The sequence below is a fragment of the Fusarium solani genome (genome assembly GCF_023522795.1).
Source record: "Fusarium solani strain SB1 chromosome Unknown bctg00000009, whole genome shotgun sequence".
Taxonomy (NCBI): domain Eukaryota; kingdom Fungi; phylum Ascomycota; class Sordariomycetes; order Hypocreales; family Nectriaceae; genus Fusarium; species Fusarium solani.
The window spans coordinates 637,676-654,658 of NW_027072144.1; the positions used below are offsets into that span (position 1 = coordinate 637,676).

The 16,983-nt window shown below is 50.1% G+C and overlaps 5 protein-coding genes across 5 annotated transcripts; 3 read left to right on the forward strand and 2 right to left on the reverse strand.

Annotated features, from left to right (window-relative positions):
* Positions 1-340: 340 nt before the first annotated feature.
* Positions 341-3,457, forward strand: MRS44_013269 (uncharacterized protein; the record flags this gene model as incomplete). The annotated part of the gene is made up of 8 exons (XM_065616754.1): positions 341-377; positions 534-719; positions 786-791; positions 1,020-1,354; positions 2,147-2,430; positions 2,482-2,679; positions 2,747-3,018; positions 3,075-3,457. The coding sequence occupies 8 exons, from the start codon at positions 341-343 to the stop codon at positions 3,455-3,457; spliced, it is 1,701 nt and encodes a 566-aa protein (XP_065472826.1).
* A 429-nt stretch (positions 3,458-3,886) lies between these two features.
* Positions 3,887-5,597, reverse strand: MRS44_013270 (uncharacterized protein; the record flags this gene model as incomplete). Its single annotated transcript, XM_065616755.1, has 4 exons — positions 3,887-4,051; positions 4,102-5,094; positions 5,211-5,436; positions 5,515-5,597. 4 exons carry the CDS (start codon positions 5,595-5,597, stop codon positions 3,887-3,889), a joined length of 1,467 nt encoding a protein of 488 aa, XP_065472827.1.
* An 804-nt stretch (positions 5,598-6,401) lies between these two features.
* Positions 6,402-7,535, forward strand: MRS44_013271 (uncharacterized protein; the record flags this gene model as incomplete). Its single annotated transcript, XM_065616756.1, has 1 exon — positions 6,402-7,535. The coding sequence occupies one exon, from the start codon at positions 6,402-6,404 to the stop codon at positions 7,533-7,535; it is 1,134 nt and encodes a 377-aa protein (XP_065472828.1).
* Positions 7,536-9,298: 1,763 nt separating this feature from the next.
* On the reverse strand, positions 9,299-10,753 carry MRS44_013272 (uncharacterized protein; the record flags this gene model as incomplete). Its single annotated transcript, XM_065616757.1, has 2 exons — positions 9,299-10,457; positions 10,527-10,753. The coding sequence occupies 2 exons, from the start codon at positions 10,751-10,753 to the stop codon at positions 9,299-9,301; spliced, it is 1,386 nt and encodes a 461-aa protein (XP_065472829.1).
* Positions 10,754-14,920: 4,167 nt separating this feature from the next.
* MRS44_013273 (uncharacterized protein) lies at positions 14,921-16,369 on the forward strand (the record flags this gene model as incomplete). Its single annotated transcript, XM_065616758.1, has 3 exons — positions 14,921-15,158; positions 15,215-15,836; positions 16,108-16,369. The coding sequence occupies 3 exons, from the start codon at positions 14,921-14,923 to the stop codon at positions 16,367-16,369; spliced, it is 1,122 nt and encodes a 373-aa protein (XP_065472830.1).
* Positions 16,370-16,983: the final 614 nt, after the last annotated feature.

Sequence of the window (16,983 nt, forward strand, 5' to 3'; positions counted from 1 at the left end):
GAGTCAGGTTGAGTACCCGTTGGATATTTATGTTAATATCGATATGAGGTGAAGTATATACGACTGAGCTTTGAGAAGCCGACAGACTTACATTTGTCCCAGCATACTACCCTTGGTGGAACAAAGAAAGATCATTCAGGGACGATTTCCTGAATCCTTTGGCATGGCCGATGCAGTTTTTATTGAGCAATCCCTCACCTGGGGATCGGGTAGTCGATCAAAGCCGCTTGGCCACCTCGCTACAAATGTAACGTACCTCCAAACCATGTGGCGAGGTTTCTGAAAGTGAGAGTAGGGCATCAATCGAGGACTTATCAGGCAACTGGTGGTGGACGTAGTAATGAGACAGCGAGGCCAGCAAGCCTACGCACTCTCGGGTAAGTCCCTAGTTGTTCGGGCGGGACGCGAAAGTGATCAAGATACCTACAGTGATCTATAAGAACATACGGATATGACAGAAAAGTTTGTCCGCCAGGGTTTTCCGTCAATTCAACCCCTGATCATCATCGGTCATCGACCCTAACATTTACAAGACCATCGAAAGTCAAGGCCAGGAACCCGGATCTCAAGATTGTCATTGCCCTCCGTGGTTGGACTTTCAGCGACCCCGGCCCTTGGCAAGATTATCTCCCCTTCGCACGCCTCCAAGAAGGAGAACAGGGCCACCCTGACAAATAACCTTTTGGGATTTCTTTCCCAGTATGGCGATGACGGTGTTGGTAAGTATCATATATTATCATGCCACAGGTGATTCAGACCTGATGCTAATTGATTGCTCTTCGCAGATTTCGGTGAGTGCTGCATTTGCGCGCTATGCATATCCTGCCCCTGGCGGTCTTGTCTAAAGTCTTTCATTCTAGCCGTGTGCCAAGAGTGACGTCTCTGGAGATCGAATTAAGCCTATGAGTATTTGTTGAAGTATAAGTCTCAACAGTCTTCTGGGGGTAACCCCATTTTTGTTTTAACAGTATTCTACGCAGAAAGATTACCGGCATTGTCACAGACTGGGAACGTCCCAGCGCTGATGACCGCGGCGGCTAAGACGGGATGGCAAGAACTACGGGGCTCTCATGAAGAGCTGCGGGAGGCCATTATCGCGAGCGATCGCGACTACGTTGTCACCTTTACTGCACCCTCTTCATATGGTACCTTCGCCATTTCGACCTCAAGGGCATCGAGTGCCCATGTCGATTGGATTAACCTCATGTCCTACGACCTGCACGGCGTCTGGAACAGCGACAATTCTATCGGAAACCGGGCTTTGTCGCATACCAACCTGTCCGAAATCGTATCGATCCAGCCCTCAATCGATCGATTTGATCGTCGATCGCCACATACTTTGAAGGTGTCCCGGGTAGGTTGCGGAGGGCGGTTCGGACGCGACGGTTCCATCGCTGGACGCGTCTGCAAAAACACCCTTGTAAGCCACCAAGCAGCCACAACGGAACCTGCGGAACGTGATATGACTCGAAGAAAAGGGGCTGGGCAGTTAATTTGATGGGGCAGAGGATTCTCTACCTTATACCGCGCCATGGTCTCCTTTTCTCTCCACGCTTACAGGTCCGCCAATGCATGGTCAATGGACTCTGACCGTTCGCAAACACGAATCAACTTTGCCCAACGAGACCTCATAGATTCGACCCTTGCCGGCGTCGCAACCTGGGATTTGACCTCTGGACTGTTTGTGGGCATTTCCAATCGCCATGGACCCGTTTGATGACGAGATCGAGGATATCTCCTCAACGCCGCCGCCTTCTGAGCCGTCAACCAGTTCAGCCTCAACGAACTATGTACCCAGCAGGTTTCCGGATTATGGCACTCGGACAACTGATAAATTCGAGCGGTTCCCCGGATTCACGATATGTCACGACTCTTCTTGAGAGCGGACATGGCGGTGGTAATTCGGATTTAGGATGAAGGATAACAGGTCTTAGCCGCATAAGATCGTATGGATATGCGAGAGGTGTTTCCTTCGCAACAGGGTGAAGACTACACATTACGTCTTTATCGCTTCGACTGCCGGGAGCATTGTCCGACATCTGAGAAAGGAGCACAAGGTCGTGGTTTGTGCCATCCCTCCGTGCCCTCTGTCCACGTCGTTCGATTAGCCTGCTAACTAGTCAGCCATCCTCTAGACAGCGTGCAGGACCAGTTCCCAGGAGTGAAGGTGCAGACCGAAACATACCTGATAGGTATGCTTCACGCCGACCCAACGAACCCTCGAGATCAAACCCTTCTCGGCAATCTACAGACGTTATTCGATCCGAAGATGAATCAACTGCTGCTGCTCGACTGGCTTACATACCATAACCTCCCCTTCAATCTCGTAAACTCTGAGCGTTTCAAACGACTCCTTCTCTACAACAACCCGCCTCTTCAGGAAGGGCAGATACCAACCGGCAAGACGCTTGTAAATCTGCTAACAAAAGAGTACAACCGAGCTCTTGGCCCGATTCAAATGCTGCTTCACTGAGCGAGAAGCATGATTCATTTTACTTTCGACGGCTGGACTTCCCGAAAAAACACATCATTCCTTGGTATCAACGCCCACTTTATCGACCGAGATTGGAAACAATGGAGAATCCTTTTGGCTTTGCCAGCTCTCAGGAAGCGTCATACTGGGGCAGCACTTGCAGATGAAGTTGCAGATACAATATGCGCGTTTGGTCTTCAAGAGAGGTATAGACCCATGGTCAACACGTCTTGGGTTAGTAAACTGACAATGTTAACCGTTATTCGGGTTCAGAATCGGGTACTACACGCTTGACAACGCTACGAATAATGATACGGCTATGGAAGCGCTTGCCGCTGAGTTCGATTTCGACAAGGATGAGCGTCACATTCGCTATGCACCTCATTTTCTGAACCTGGTAGTCAGGGCTATGATGTATGGCAGCAAAAGTGACAATTTCGACGAACTACTCGCTCACTGGGGCGATAAGGACTTCATGAGGGAAGAAGATGAGCAGCGCCAGTTGTCCGACACTATTAATGCGCTGGCGACCGATGAGGACTTCGGTGCGCCGAGCATGGAAGAAAGCTCCGATCTTGAGACAGTCCCAGAAGGGAGTCAGATGAGTACCCACCCCAGACCATTAACGCCGAGGAAGTGGACAAGTACCGCAAGTTTGGGCCATTTGGAAAGCTTCACAATATTGGCATTGCTCTTAGAACGAGCAGTCAACTTGTCGAGGACTTTTATGAAGCTCAACGACAAACTGGCCCAGCTGAACCTGTCCTTACATGGGTTCAAAACGTCTGTACTCGCTGGCAGTACGATGAGGCCATGGCCTCGCGCGCTCTGCTGAAACGTACGGCTCTAAACAGGATGTTTTCCATCATCGAGGAACGTTGGGTTAGTCAAGGCGGCAAAGAACAAGACAAACCAGCGATATTGAAAGAAAACCTTTCCCTTGAGGAATGGAAGGTTGTTTCTGCGGTTCAGAAGATCCTTTAACCATTCAAGGTCGCGTCAAAGCAGCTCCAGGGCGAGGGTATTGCTGATAAACGCCAACCTCAGGAAGGTTGAGAGGTGACGAGCTGCTGGTGAAATTCTCGAGATAAGCACGGGTCAGCCCCCAACACATCTCTCTGACGACCTTGCCAACCCGTGCATACAGCTTCTAAAATAGAGGCATGACAATGAAAAGTATTAATTTTCCGATACAAGCATCCTGCCTAAACTATACAGATTATTCTTCGTTTCTCCTGATGTAGCCAGTTCCTCTTTGCCCCTTCCCGCCATCTATCAAACGCTGCTTCAACCTCCGGACTAGCCCAGACCCATTCCTCGTCTCCTCGCGACCTATGTTCCCTCTGATGATAAAACACAAAGTAGCCGAGCCTCCTGGGCTCCTCATCGCAGCTGAGGATGATTCCATAGGACTTACGATGGGTTGCCATCGCCGCGCGGACCTCCAAGCACTTGATGCGTTGCGGCTTTGGCTTTTGCCGAGTATCCCACGTTATCCCGAAGTCCAGTGTTGCAGTCATGCTCCGGTGTTGTTGACCACTTGCAGCAAAAGCCCGAAATCTTTGCTTCTGTATCCTCCTGAACCTGACGTAGCGCGAGTGTGATGTGGGGATTGGGACTGGGCTTACATGCCTGGCGATCTCGACTACAACGTCGCCATCCCAGTATGCATCTCGAAAATACCCGTTTACCGTCAACTTTCCGCCCCGCACATGCTCAAAAGGTTTTGTCGGATCCACAAGTGCCACCTCGCACTGCATGATATCTAAAGTATAATCCTTCCAGTCCAACGCAAGATCATCGTCAAACCATGATATGGCTGACTGGCTCGAGGGCCAAGCCCAAGATGGCAAAGACGTTTCCGTTTCCGCCAGAGGCCGGGCTGCACGATCTCTGTACCGGTACACGTCACGTTTCCAAAGGATCTGTCGGTGCAAATCCTGCATCCAACAACCCGCTTTGTATTCCGATGGCCCATATCCTACTACACTGGCGAATGTCTCCGCAGCGGAGGCTAAGGCGTAGAGCTTGTCATCCCGACTTCGTATATCACGACGAGAATACTTGCATGTCATGTTCAACCAGGCCGTCAGATGATCGCTGGCGTCGAGCTCTTGGTCTTGAGCCATCCGGCACAAGACAATTGAGCCATCGAAATAGGACGCCGGAAATACCCATTCGTCATCGTCCCATAACTCGTGAATATCGCTATCCTGATATTCCTTCTCTTGACATCTCCACTCAAAGTAGTCTGTTGTGAAACGGGCTGTAGCTATGGCGTTGTGCTGTTCTTGAAAGGTCCAGCATCTCGTGTCAGTAGGCTCGTCCCCATTCGCAACCCGTTCAATCAGTCGAATGCGATCTCGCTCGGCTGCGTTCTTTGTTGTCAGGACGACAGGAATTTCGTACTCTCTGTGTGGATGACGAGTCTGGAGGAACCCTGCGTCGCTATGTGCAGCACTTGCCGCATCGATGACCAAGTCTGCTTTTGCATAGAGAGCCGGTAAGTCCGCTAGATCTGCCTCTATACTCTGTCCTTGGTCTTGCAAGATGCAAAGAGCATCTACGAAGAGATACTGCACACCGGCTTGCCGGGCAACAGCCACAGCATCACGGACAGTCTTTGGTAGTTCAGGTAGAAAAAAACCGGCAATTCGTTCTCGAACGTTTACTGAGGTGGTTACACAGCTTGGGCCTTCCCCCAGCAGTAAGTCAACGCGGCGAACCGCATGTCCACCTCCTTAAGGTTTGCGGTATCAACTAAGTAGAGTCGATTAGGACTGCTGGACCCTAGATACAGCAGGTATTTAGGCAAGGTATTTGCCGCCGACTCTTGTCGACGGCTCCTGCAGGTAGCATGATCCTTGTAACATTCGCGTAGTAACTTTCTCAGTTTCCGCATGTTGGCTGGCGAGCCTGGTTCTAGGGTCGGCGGACGAGTTCGGATGTAACGGGCTGCTAGACTGTCTGATTATATAGTCAGCGTCTACATATGTGAGTCGAATAGAGACAGCTTTCCTTTTTCTGCATAAGCGAGCAACTTATCTCCATCGCCGTCGCTCCCCAGCTCGATTCCGTCTTCCAACCAGTTGCAATCCACGATGCAAACGTCAGAGTCAAGCATGTTTGCTCGAACCCGAAGCACGAGACCTCGCCCAGGGGACTCGTGAATGACATTTATGGGTTGCTCGTGAACGACATTTATGAGTTGCTGCATTTGCTTTTGAAAGAATTGACACCCGTCGTTGGCGGCTACTAAAGCCTGGTACAAAGTTACATAAGTGCTAGGCATATAAAACGGCTCTGCTTTTATAGAAATTAAAGGACAGTGGGCGCAAGAATGAACTGCAGGTGTGCTCAGAGTGACTGCTGCTGAGGGTGCAGAATGATTCGCTTTGCTCACCATGTCGATTGTCGAAAGGTGAGTGGTGATTCAACAGTGGGTTCCAGCCGGATTACAAGAGTCGTCGAGGCCTAAAACCCGGCGACGTCAGTCTGTTCAGCGATGGCTGTTGCTTTGGTGCCGTAAAAAGGCGCAATAGGCGATCCAGCACGATGATGATCAAGCAAGAAGCTGCTGCCTTCGGGTGGCGTGACGCGACGCGACACGACGGACGACTCCACTTCATGCAGGCTGACAGTGTCAAGCACGTCTGCCTGGGGTCCTCATACACGCACAGCCGGGCTGTGCGTGTACTGTGCGTTTAATATCACGTGATCTTTTGCACAGCTGGCTGTGCGAATAAGAAACCGATTACTAAGCCTGCACCCTAATTGGGGGCCCCATCTCATGAGTGCCCACAAGCCTGCACCGCGTACCTCGCCCCACACCACCCCTGACATCACGAGGGTACAAGCGGGGTACGGAAAGTTAGTTCAATGAAGCAATTCCCGCCAAAACACCATACAAATCATTTTGAAGTCAACAATGAATTCCCAATCAATTCTAGAAGAGAGTCAGGCATTCAATGCCTATGATGACAAGAGCTTTATCAAGGAGGATCATAGTCACCAGCTGCACCCAAATGACCCTACCCGGATAGCTGTTTTTCCGGCCGAAACTGACCGCGGCACCAACTTCGAGCCTTTCCACGTAGAAACACGCAACTTTCGCATCATCACACTGCCGCCAACACCTCTGCAGCTATTCCAGCTTTTCCTTCCTATTTCCCTCGTTGAGAAATGGGTCCAATACACCAAAAGCTGGATCTCGTGGCTGAAGGAAAATGACGTTGTTGATAGCTGCAAGCACCCGATGACGAAGAACGCGAGGCTACGAGTTTGGCAAGGGACCTCTGTTGCAGAAGTATATGTCTGGCTTGGAATGCTAATTTATATGGGTATACACAAGGAAAAGACGATTAAGAGCCACTGGAGTACCCCGAAGCCGGGGCAGCAACGCCCTGAACACTCAATCATCAAATTCATGCCGTATTGGAAGTTTCAGATCCTTCATCGTCACCTTCGCCCCTTTGACCACACCAAGATCGATGAGACCGGGCCTCTTCCGAAGGTATTCCAAGCTTGTGATGAGTGGTCTGATCATATACAGGCCGCGTCTGCGGAGATCTTCTTCCCGGGCTCTCATCTGGCTGTGGATGAGTGTATGATCCGCTATACGGGTAGATCGAACGAGACAACAGTCGTCAAGGGCAAGCCTATCCCCCTAGGGTTCAAGATCTGGGTCATAGCACAACAGGGCTTCTTTATTCACTGGCTGTGGCACATCAAGGGCGAAAAATACGGTGCCGTTGGTGTTGAGCTTCCAAAGCCGGAGTCATCCTCACGAGGTCGCGGCAAGAGGGCATCACAAGCACCAAAGAAGGAGCCTAAAGAAGAAGACAAGCCTATCGCCTTAAACTCGACCCAAGGCGTCGTTGTTGCCCTAGCAAATACACTGCCAAAAGCGACATATCACGTCTTTGTGGATAACCTCTTCTCGTCGGCAGACCTCTTCCACAGCCTCCGCACACATGGCCACGGGGCCACAGGCACAGCCCGGCCTAACTGTGGCATACACAAGGAACTTCAACAGGATAAGAAGGCTGATGGGGGGAGCTAAGACCAGCTATGACTTCAACCAGGTCAAGATAATCCCAACCCCTGACAATAAGGTATTAATCTAAGACACTTTTCTATGTGAATTCCTTACTAATATGTCCTTGCGCCATCTAATTAGGTCAATCAGATCGCTTGGAAAGACAATCGCCTTATATTATTCCTTACAACCGTTTTCACAGGCGAGGAGCGTGTCTGCCGGAAGAGGAAGAAGCCGTCCTCACAGAAGCCCGAGGCCAAGCCAATACGCCGCTTTTTTGGTGACGAAGCTGTCAAAGTCATCTCGATCCCGACAGTCGCTGCTGCTTATAACGACGAGATGAATCACGTTGATCGGGGTGACCAGTTGAGGTCATATTATGCATACGATCATCCCTTACGCCGGGGCCCTTGGCAGGCTCTCTGTTGGACCTTCCTTCTTGATGTAGTGCTTATTAACAGCTATCTTGCTCAGCTTCACGGGCCACAGCCAAATTGGGAGAGATATACGAATCACAGAGAGTGGCGAGAGTGCATTTTCAACGCCTTATTTAATGAATATCATAGAGAAAGCCAGTCAAGGCAGAGGTATCGAGCTGGCGACGAATCTGACCCTGAAATACAGCAAAAAGAACATAATCTTATCCGCCGGAAGACAAATTCAGATTGCCTCGCTTGTCAAGGATATCGGCAAGGCGAAATAAGGTCAAAGGGCAAAAGGAAGCCTCTCGGGACGGTCAACAACGACATCACGAGATCACAGACGAGATTTTGGTGTAGTGTGTGCAAAGTCGCACTTTGTAACAATCAGAAGTGTTGGTACATTTATCACCATAGAGAAATAGGTGGAAGCTAATGTATCTCTTCTTTGGCGCATTTTAATTGGCCCCACCCCCCTGCAAATACCTCGATGCAGGCTTGTGGGCACTCATGAGATAGGGACACGCCTAGGCGCGCCTCCACTCGCGAACGCGTAGGCGTGCAGATTATGTCAGCCCTCAATTTGGCCCGGGGTCTCATACGTTCGCAGCCCCGGGTCTCATACGTTCACGCACAGCTGGTTTGATTAGTCAGCAATAGCTCCTAAAAATCTCCCCCAAGTGCCCTAAGGGCTCTGAGCTAGCACCCATGACGGACCTCCCACCTCAACAGCTTTATAATTCACAAGAAGACCTTGTATTAGATCTTGCAATTTACGCAGCAATTGGTAGCTAAAAATTTATTATTCGACGCTCACGTTCATTTTGGCATGGCTCTGAGCGGCCTACTATCTTATACGCTTGCAATCGCTGGCATCAAGGCTGCCAATTTTCAATCCTATCCCAAAGAAGACTCTTACAGCTTATGGCATCTCAAACATCGCACTAGAGCCGGATTTTCCTACCACAACCATGGGCCCCAGCAGCCCCGAGAGCCCGAGCCGCTAGAGAAGAAATTGCCTACCTGTAGCAAATGTCATATAGAAGGCCATAGAAGGGGTGCAAAAAGCTGTATTTTACATAGTCAAGATAGCTCATAAAACAGTTACTGTTATAGGACCCTTAGGGCACTTGGGGGAGATTTTTAGGAGCTATTGCTGACTAATCAAACCAGCTGTGCGTGTACGGGGCTGCGAACGTATGAGACCCCCCTCATGTACCTCCTGACAAATCGGGGGATGTGGGGCTCGGTACGGCCGGGAGGCTCAACACAACTCAAGGGATAGATACTGCCAATCAACCTGAAAAAGGAATGAGGAAACACCTAGCTGTACGGCTATGGAAAGTTTCGAAATGCTTCAAGAGTATCTTAGCGGGATAATCTCCAAGCTTCGTAGGTTTGCGACGGATATCTTGACCTGTTTATTCCTGCCAACTCGTGAATGGTCTGCCCTTGGGAGTTCGGGATGGATCCATCGACCGCCGTGTAGTTATAGACCCGCGAATCTAGGTCAGCCACAAGACGATCCCGCAGCGCAAAGAAAAGCTGGTAGATCTGATTCGTCTGCCATCTTGTCCCATACAATGTCGTTAACAACCCCACAATCGCGGTGCCAAACGGGGCATATGCGACGATATTCTGGTATACATCTCCATCGCCAAGCTGCCGGTTTTGGGAGACCATTCTCTGATTCGCGGCCTTGATCTCCTTGTCAACTTTTGGAGTCGAGATAACCTGCCCGCCTGGGTCGTTTGCCTTCACAGCCTCAAGGATCCACTTCAACACGAGGTCCGAAACTACCTCGTTTGGCTGAATCACCTTGCTCGCCCAGTTCCACCTCGCCAAGAGGCGTTCTAACCGCCCACCACCGAACATGCGTAAGAACCGGAAGCGCTGCCGCCCCAGGTCATAGTGTACGCCGGGGAACCAACACTGGGCGATGCCGAAGTCTTTTGGCCTCCCGGGGTGTGGGTTCCGTTCGGCGAGACAGGGAGGGAAAACGTACAGATCATCGTGCAACGACACTGCGTGGTACACGAGCTCGACTACACTTGAGACCTTTTGGTCATGGAATTGAGGCCAGTCCAGCCCCACGCCACCAACGAAGTCCGGAATCCCTAGGCTGCCTACAGTGTCGAGAAGGCCCAAGAATTTCACGGGCGGTAGCAGCTTCGGGGCTCCGGGTTCTTCGTCGCCTATCAGTGGCCAGCTGGCCCTTCGACGGAACTGTACGGACTGGGGTGAACGCGGGCGGTTGATGGGATCGTCGGAGCGGTAAATTCTGTAGACTAGGTGGCACAGCAGATCGGTCTCGACGTCGTTGACGGTGCCGTCGGAGTTCATTATACGCTTGACGATTCCGCAATTGTTGATCATACCGGCAACCGACCGTACCATGAATGCGCCCCTGGAAAGGCCAAACATCCAGATCTGGTGATCGGGATAGCTGTAATGATCAACAATGAATTTGTAAGCTGCTATGCATTGCATGGCAATGTCTTGCGCTGTTATTCCGTTGAAAACATAACTACATCATTTTTAGCGATTGATGTAGGTTGATGTATGGCCAATCTTTGAATGATTGTTGGCGACATACTCAAGGAACGTACTTCCAAGACCAACACCGTGGATATACCACGCCTTGCCGTCCATCACGTGCACGTCTGTGTCTGTGGTGCTTTCTATATCGATTCCGATCATCCTGGCCAGTAGGTAGATGTTCGACCGTGTGTCCGCCTCGCGGCCACACCAGCTGCCATCGCCGAGGAGGACGAGTGGTCTGGGCTCGGCTTGCGCCGTTGCTAACACCGATGTGTCGGACATTATGGAAGGGCAAGATATAATGAGTACACTTCAACCTCAGTGGTGAACGTGCGTGGCATGCGCCCAAACCTTATGGAAGCGCGAAATAAGTGAAAAAGAGAGCCCAAGTTACTGCTACTCCTTACGCTCCTTCAAAGCTACTTATAGGAATACGAGTCGCCTCATAACACGCCATACGACCTTAAACTAACACCACTAAGCCGTCGTTGAAGTGGAACTTTCCCTAACCTTGTCATTGTTCGGAGTTGATAGGGCCGTCTCGAATCAAACGACTGTCACACCAAGCACTAAATCAACGAATACGAAACTGCCCGATCGTGTGAATCCGGAACTACCCCCAGTCGAAGGCAATATGCAACTATATGCATCTCAAGTGGGGAGCAAGCCAGGAAGATGGAAGAACATGAGGAACTAAACCTTAAACTTGAGAAGGCATGTGATACTATTAGAACGATCATGTGATGCTAAGCTCGAGGAGAGAAAGAGTCCTATGCTGAATGTCGGATGATAGCGAAAGGCAGGACCAGTTGCCCCGTCGGTAGTAAGAACGTGGAGAACGCCGCCTACGTCTCTACTCGGTATTCCGTCGTCCGATGGCATCTCGAATGTTGGATCTGCCCATACTGTCGCTGGCCCGGAGGGGTTGAGGCTCATAGTAGCCATTCCGTGGCAATGTACTCAAAGCGCAGGTTTGCGGCGCGGCACATAGACTCTTCTTTTCATTCACATGTTGTATCTTGACCAGAAATGGTAAGGTTTGCCATAGGTCAGCGAAGCATCACTCTGAGCGGTGACGCGTCTTACGGCAGCAGGCGGTGGCACATTAAACGTGAAGTGGGCTGACAGGCCTTGCCTCCTCTTCTATATTTCCCAACCACAAAAAGCCTTCTTGTTTTATGGTTTGCCAGTTGCGTCAAACATCTGCAAGGGTTGCATTGGAGGCTGCAGGTTCAATTGGACTGCCTTTGAACCGTGAGCTTAAACCGCTGTTCATATTTTCAGATTTCAGGCCGCAGATTCTGGTTATTCAATTGGTGGGTGTACTGCGCCACAAGTGGATGTTGCCGACATGTGATGGCCTGGGAGTGGGAAGTTCCACTCATGGTACATGTCGCAGGTACTGATGGGCCATGAGGATCAAATGAGCGCTTGATTTTCTATCTAAAGGAGTGACGAGAGTCAGTCTCTTATCCCTGTGTTCAGTCTGCCGATCTCATAGGCAGCAGGCTGTTGCCTGATGCTAGTTATGGTGCAGCGTTCACGCTGACCGTGAAGCTATTCACGATGGTAGTGAACCTTGCCCTTGACAGTACATGTTTCAGTAACAGAAAACATAAGTAGCCACAAAGCTATCATCGTATCGCCCGACTGAAAATATAGGACTTGTCGGTTACATCGATTTACATGCGTCTGAAAAAGAGGGCCAGTCATAAGCCACAAAAGCTTCCTGAAGAATTCATCAAATAGTTAAATGGGGGTAGAAGAACATAGTAGGACGTGCACAAGGAGGAATCAAACAACGGAAAAGGTCATGTTTCTCTTTGTCCTCGTCTTTCGCTCGCCCTTGTGTTCTCATTGTGTTACAAAGGAATACTACTCCCGCTGCTAGTCGACTTGGGTGGAAATCCTCGTGGTCGGGATCTGCCGAACTCCAGGCTTGGCTGTGTAAGGATACAGAAAAGTGCACGATGCTAGTCGAGCGCCAACATTGATCATGATGGTTGGCTGGCAGCAGGAGCTACCGTAACATCAAGCCTGCAAACATGGCTTAAGCCTCCTGCCACACCATTCATAAAACACCATATCAAGAGCGTTTTTGTAGGTCAGCGGACCCCCGGTCCATGACGTAGGAATGGCGGGGACGGCCGACTTGAAGGGCCCCCTAGTAATACCGAGAGCAACAAAGCTTTGCACAAAATTCAGACCCTCCCAAACAGAAACCCTCTCCGAGGGGTGGGGATTGGGACGCCGTAGGGGATTCGGTTCGACTTCTCGTTCGCATTGCCAGCTGGGACTAAGCCCTTACTACTAGTAACTCCCACTTGGTAGGACTCACCTCCCTCCGCTTTCTTACTCTCCTAGCATTGGATTGTTAAGAAAGCCGCCTATTACACCAGTTTGCATAACGTCATCCCCTGCACAGGTGGCGGCAGCGGCGATGTGACTGTTCCTTGCACACTCCTGTCTCAATTGCCTGCCTCTATTAATCTCTTCATTCCCTGTCTCATCGCTTGCATCTCATTAATTTGCTAGTGCTATTAAAGGCTCGCGCCTCTTAGCCTAACCCCACTTCCCCGCCCAAAGCCCAACCTCACCTTATCAAGCACTACAAAAGAAAATTGATAAAATAAACACTTCCCGGGGAGTAGACGACGTGAAAATAGATGTCTGAGCTCACTTAGCTTGTCGCTTTCCATTGGTATCTTGCTTTCTAGTTTTGCAGCAAAACAAGTCTACGGAAGTTACGTTCACCTGTTTCAACGGTAAAGACCCCCTGTCTTCATTAGTTAGCGGATTTTGAAATTTGGTGGTCCTCCGCGGCCGTAGAATTAGAGTTGGAGCCTGTCGGACTGAGCGTTCCTGCCCAGAGGCCATCGACACAATGCAGTCCTGTCATGTCTGTCCGGGCCAAAACACATGTGATAGATGCCCAATTCCAGGCTGGGAAACTCAGAAAGGAGGATATCAGAAGCGCCACCTCAGCAAGTGTGGCTGACAGATGTGAAGGCCAGGTTCTCCCGCTGAAAATGCAGGGAAGCAATGCTGGATAGCCACGCTATGAAACTGAAACTAGGGGGAGTTTTAGTTTTATGAAACCGGGCGTTAATATAACGTATATGATAAGCGAGTGAGCCAGACAAGCGAGTGAGCCACTATTGTCACGGCCAAGGTAAGGCGCGGGTCACGTGGCACGCACATGCCACACCGCCCCACAAAACCCCCGCCTATCACAGCACGATCAGTGCCAAGACATCATGATCAGGACTGATCGTGAGCAATCAGTACTGACCCAACCACAAGGCCACTGATCCAGCAAGGCATCACAAGTATATAGAACACACTCATTACACTTTCTTATGTAGTAGCTACCTCAGCTATCAATACAACTTGGTTACACTCAATACCTTTGAGCACATTACCAGACGTGACACCCCCTTGTTCAAGCACAGCGCCAATAATCCTCTGCCAACATAAACCCAGCACGACCGGTTTATCCCTTGGGAATACACACGATCGTCACATTATCGGGTATATATGAAATATATAAAACCGACTGAAATATATAAAACTAGGGGAGTTATAGTTTTATATGAAACCGGGTCTAGGGACTATTTTAGTTTTATATGAACTAGTATAAAACAATACGTGTGGCTATCTAGCACTGCAGGGAGGCTCTTTGAGGCCAATCGGATAGTAAGGAATATCATTATAAGCATAAACTCCAAGCTTTCCAACGATGTATTATACTCCTTATTTTTTGAAGTCATTCCTGAGTTATTCTGATGTAAAGTCTGAATATAACGGCGAGATTCTAATCTAAACCCTGTAGTCATTGCAATCACATTTGATCACTTCCTTAACAGATGCGACAACCACCTGCCCCCGTCAGTCTTAACAACTTCCATTACGTCCGAATCAAGCACTTAGGCTTCTTCTAAGCCCTCGGGCCGCCGTCGCTTCAACCCCACTTATGCCACCTCACGCATCGACTCCCCGAGTCAGACTGGTTCGAGGGTGCCCTGTCTCGTTGCCAGAACGGTTTCAAGTCGGGTGGTTTTCGTATCCCAGTATCCCTCTTACAGCTTGTTAGCTTGCTGCCCGGTGAGACACTCGTGGTGGTGGTTGCCCTGCGCGGTCTGTTTGTGGGTTCGATGGTGTCGAGAAAGTTCATGACAGCCCACAACCATGATTTGACGCAGCCACCGAGCAACGCGCGCACACTGCAGCTAGTGACACCGGACGCCACTGAAGGTCAGCTGCTTTCGTCCTAACTGCTCTTTTGCTTCATCCGGCGCAATATTTAGGCCATTTTGCCTATCGTGGGTACCGAATCACATGCCAAGATGGCCGCACATTTGTTATTCGTACCTTGAGCCATCATTCTCGATTGAAATATCTTGGCTCTCTGCCACAACTGTACTCTATTTAGGGCAATCATCCCGTAAAATGTCTTGTCCAGACTGCTCTCGAGGACCTGTCTCCAACACGCAGACAAAGGGCATAGAAACAACTATTCGCGGCGACCCTACTTATGTTGCTGAACCTGAAAATGGAGCCATACCGAAAGGTATAATCGTCGTTATCACTGATGCCTTTGGGTGGAAATTCGTAAATAATAGAGCCCTATGCGATCGCTACGCAAAGAGAGGTGGATTTCTAGTGTATTGTCCAGATTTCATGAATGGTATATCCTTCAATTGCTCTTTCTTCCCTTCACACACATTCCTAATACCTTGACAGGCCGGTCCATGGATCCTCGAGCAATTGGTCTCCTGGACAATATCATGGAACCAGCTCCCTGGTTTGACACTCTTTTCTACAAACCCATCAACGCGTTCAAATGGTTATCCATAGCCGCCCCTTGGATGATCACGACTCGCCTCCCGGTCACCAAATGCCGAGTCTTCTCCTTCATTCAAGCCCTGAGAACATCTGCGCCTCCATTTCCAACAGATAATCTCAAGATCGGTGTTGCAGGCTTCTGTTATGGGGGTAAACACACCCTCCTTCTCGCGCAAGACGATCCATCCTCTCGAGTGTGCCGACATAATTCTCAGATTAATTCTACAAGCCCCGAGAAGTTGGTAGATTGTGCTTTCACTGCCCACCCCGCACCAATCAAAATCCCTCGCGACATTAATGGCATAGCAACTCCGACAAGTGTGGCTATTGGTGATGAGGATACATTCATGAAGCTATCGTCGGCCCAACAAATGAAGGAGGTGCTCGAGACCGAAAATGAAGGCAACCATGAAGTTACGATCTTCCCAGGCGCAAGGCACGGATTCGCTGTTCGGGCACGCCCAGATAATGAGCACGAAATGGAGTGTGCAGAGAAGGCAGAGCAGCAGGCGATTGAGTGGTTCACTCAATGGCTTGCCTGAATATTAGAACTGATAGCTGCAAAATATATATTATTTGTTTGCCGAGATTCTCTCATCCTACCTCTGGTCACCGTTTACTTCCACTCATTATGCCCGAGCCTACGTCACTATAGGAATCAACCACCACCAGACGGCAACACATATATCGTAATCCTAAGAATGGCGGCATCACTGCCCAAATCTTGGACCAGACGCCGCTGAAACAGAAACTCAACGACTTCGGAGACAAGTTAGCGAAGGTCTCAAAAGTCTCCAGCGCTCGATGGAACTGGTAGGTCGAAGCGGCGCAGTGGTCGCCCCTCTTGAGGCCATGCGTGACGATGCAGAATGCCGTCCTGCTGAAAGCGCCGAGGACAGCAAGCGGGATAAGGATGACGATGAGGATGATGATGATGCTCATGACAACGTCGACGCAAACGCCGTCGTTCCCACGAGCCCTCGGCTAGCATCAAGCGCCGTCGCTATGGGCACACCCCTCGCCAACACTCAACGAACGCCACACGATCAGTAGCAAGGGATCGGACGCCGGCGCCTCGCATCCTCAGCCCGTCATTGTCATACACCACATCCGACGATTCAGGTACTGGGCCTGATGTTGTGACATTTCAGGATTGGTAACTTGAGAATGTCACATTGAAGCGGGTTGTTCTGGACGATGTAGCAACCTTTCAGTTACAGTTTGACTGGGACTTGTGCTCGAAGCATGACAACTTAGGCGATACCGTCCACGAGGAGGCGCAGGTATGAAAGCCAAGTTCACACCAGAAGAAGATGGCTTCCTCATCGAATTGAAGAACGGAGAGGGCGGCCGGCCTTGTCAACAGCAGCTCACGTGGCTGGAGATCCATCCGCTGTTTAATGAAAGATTTCCGGGGCGACGATCGCGCGGGCCTCTTCAAGTGCGTTACCGCAAGAAGCCGAAGTGCCGAGGGACCTTAGCATACTATTAGTGGCCCGGAGCTTACTCCAAGCTCGTAATATATCTAGAATTTTATATTTCAGGCATTTATTGGCCTTTTACTATCTCGGCTTCAGGGCGTGTATTGTGGTTTAACGGCTAATGACCGAAAAGTTGGTTGTAGCAAACACCTGGTTACCAGAACCAACGGCATTCGCTTATTACGC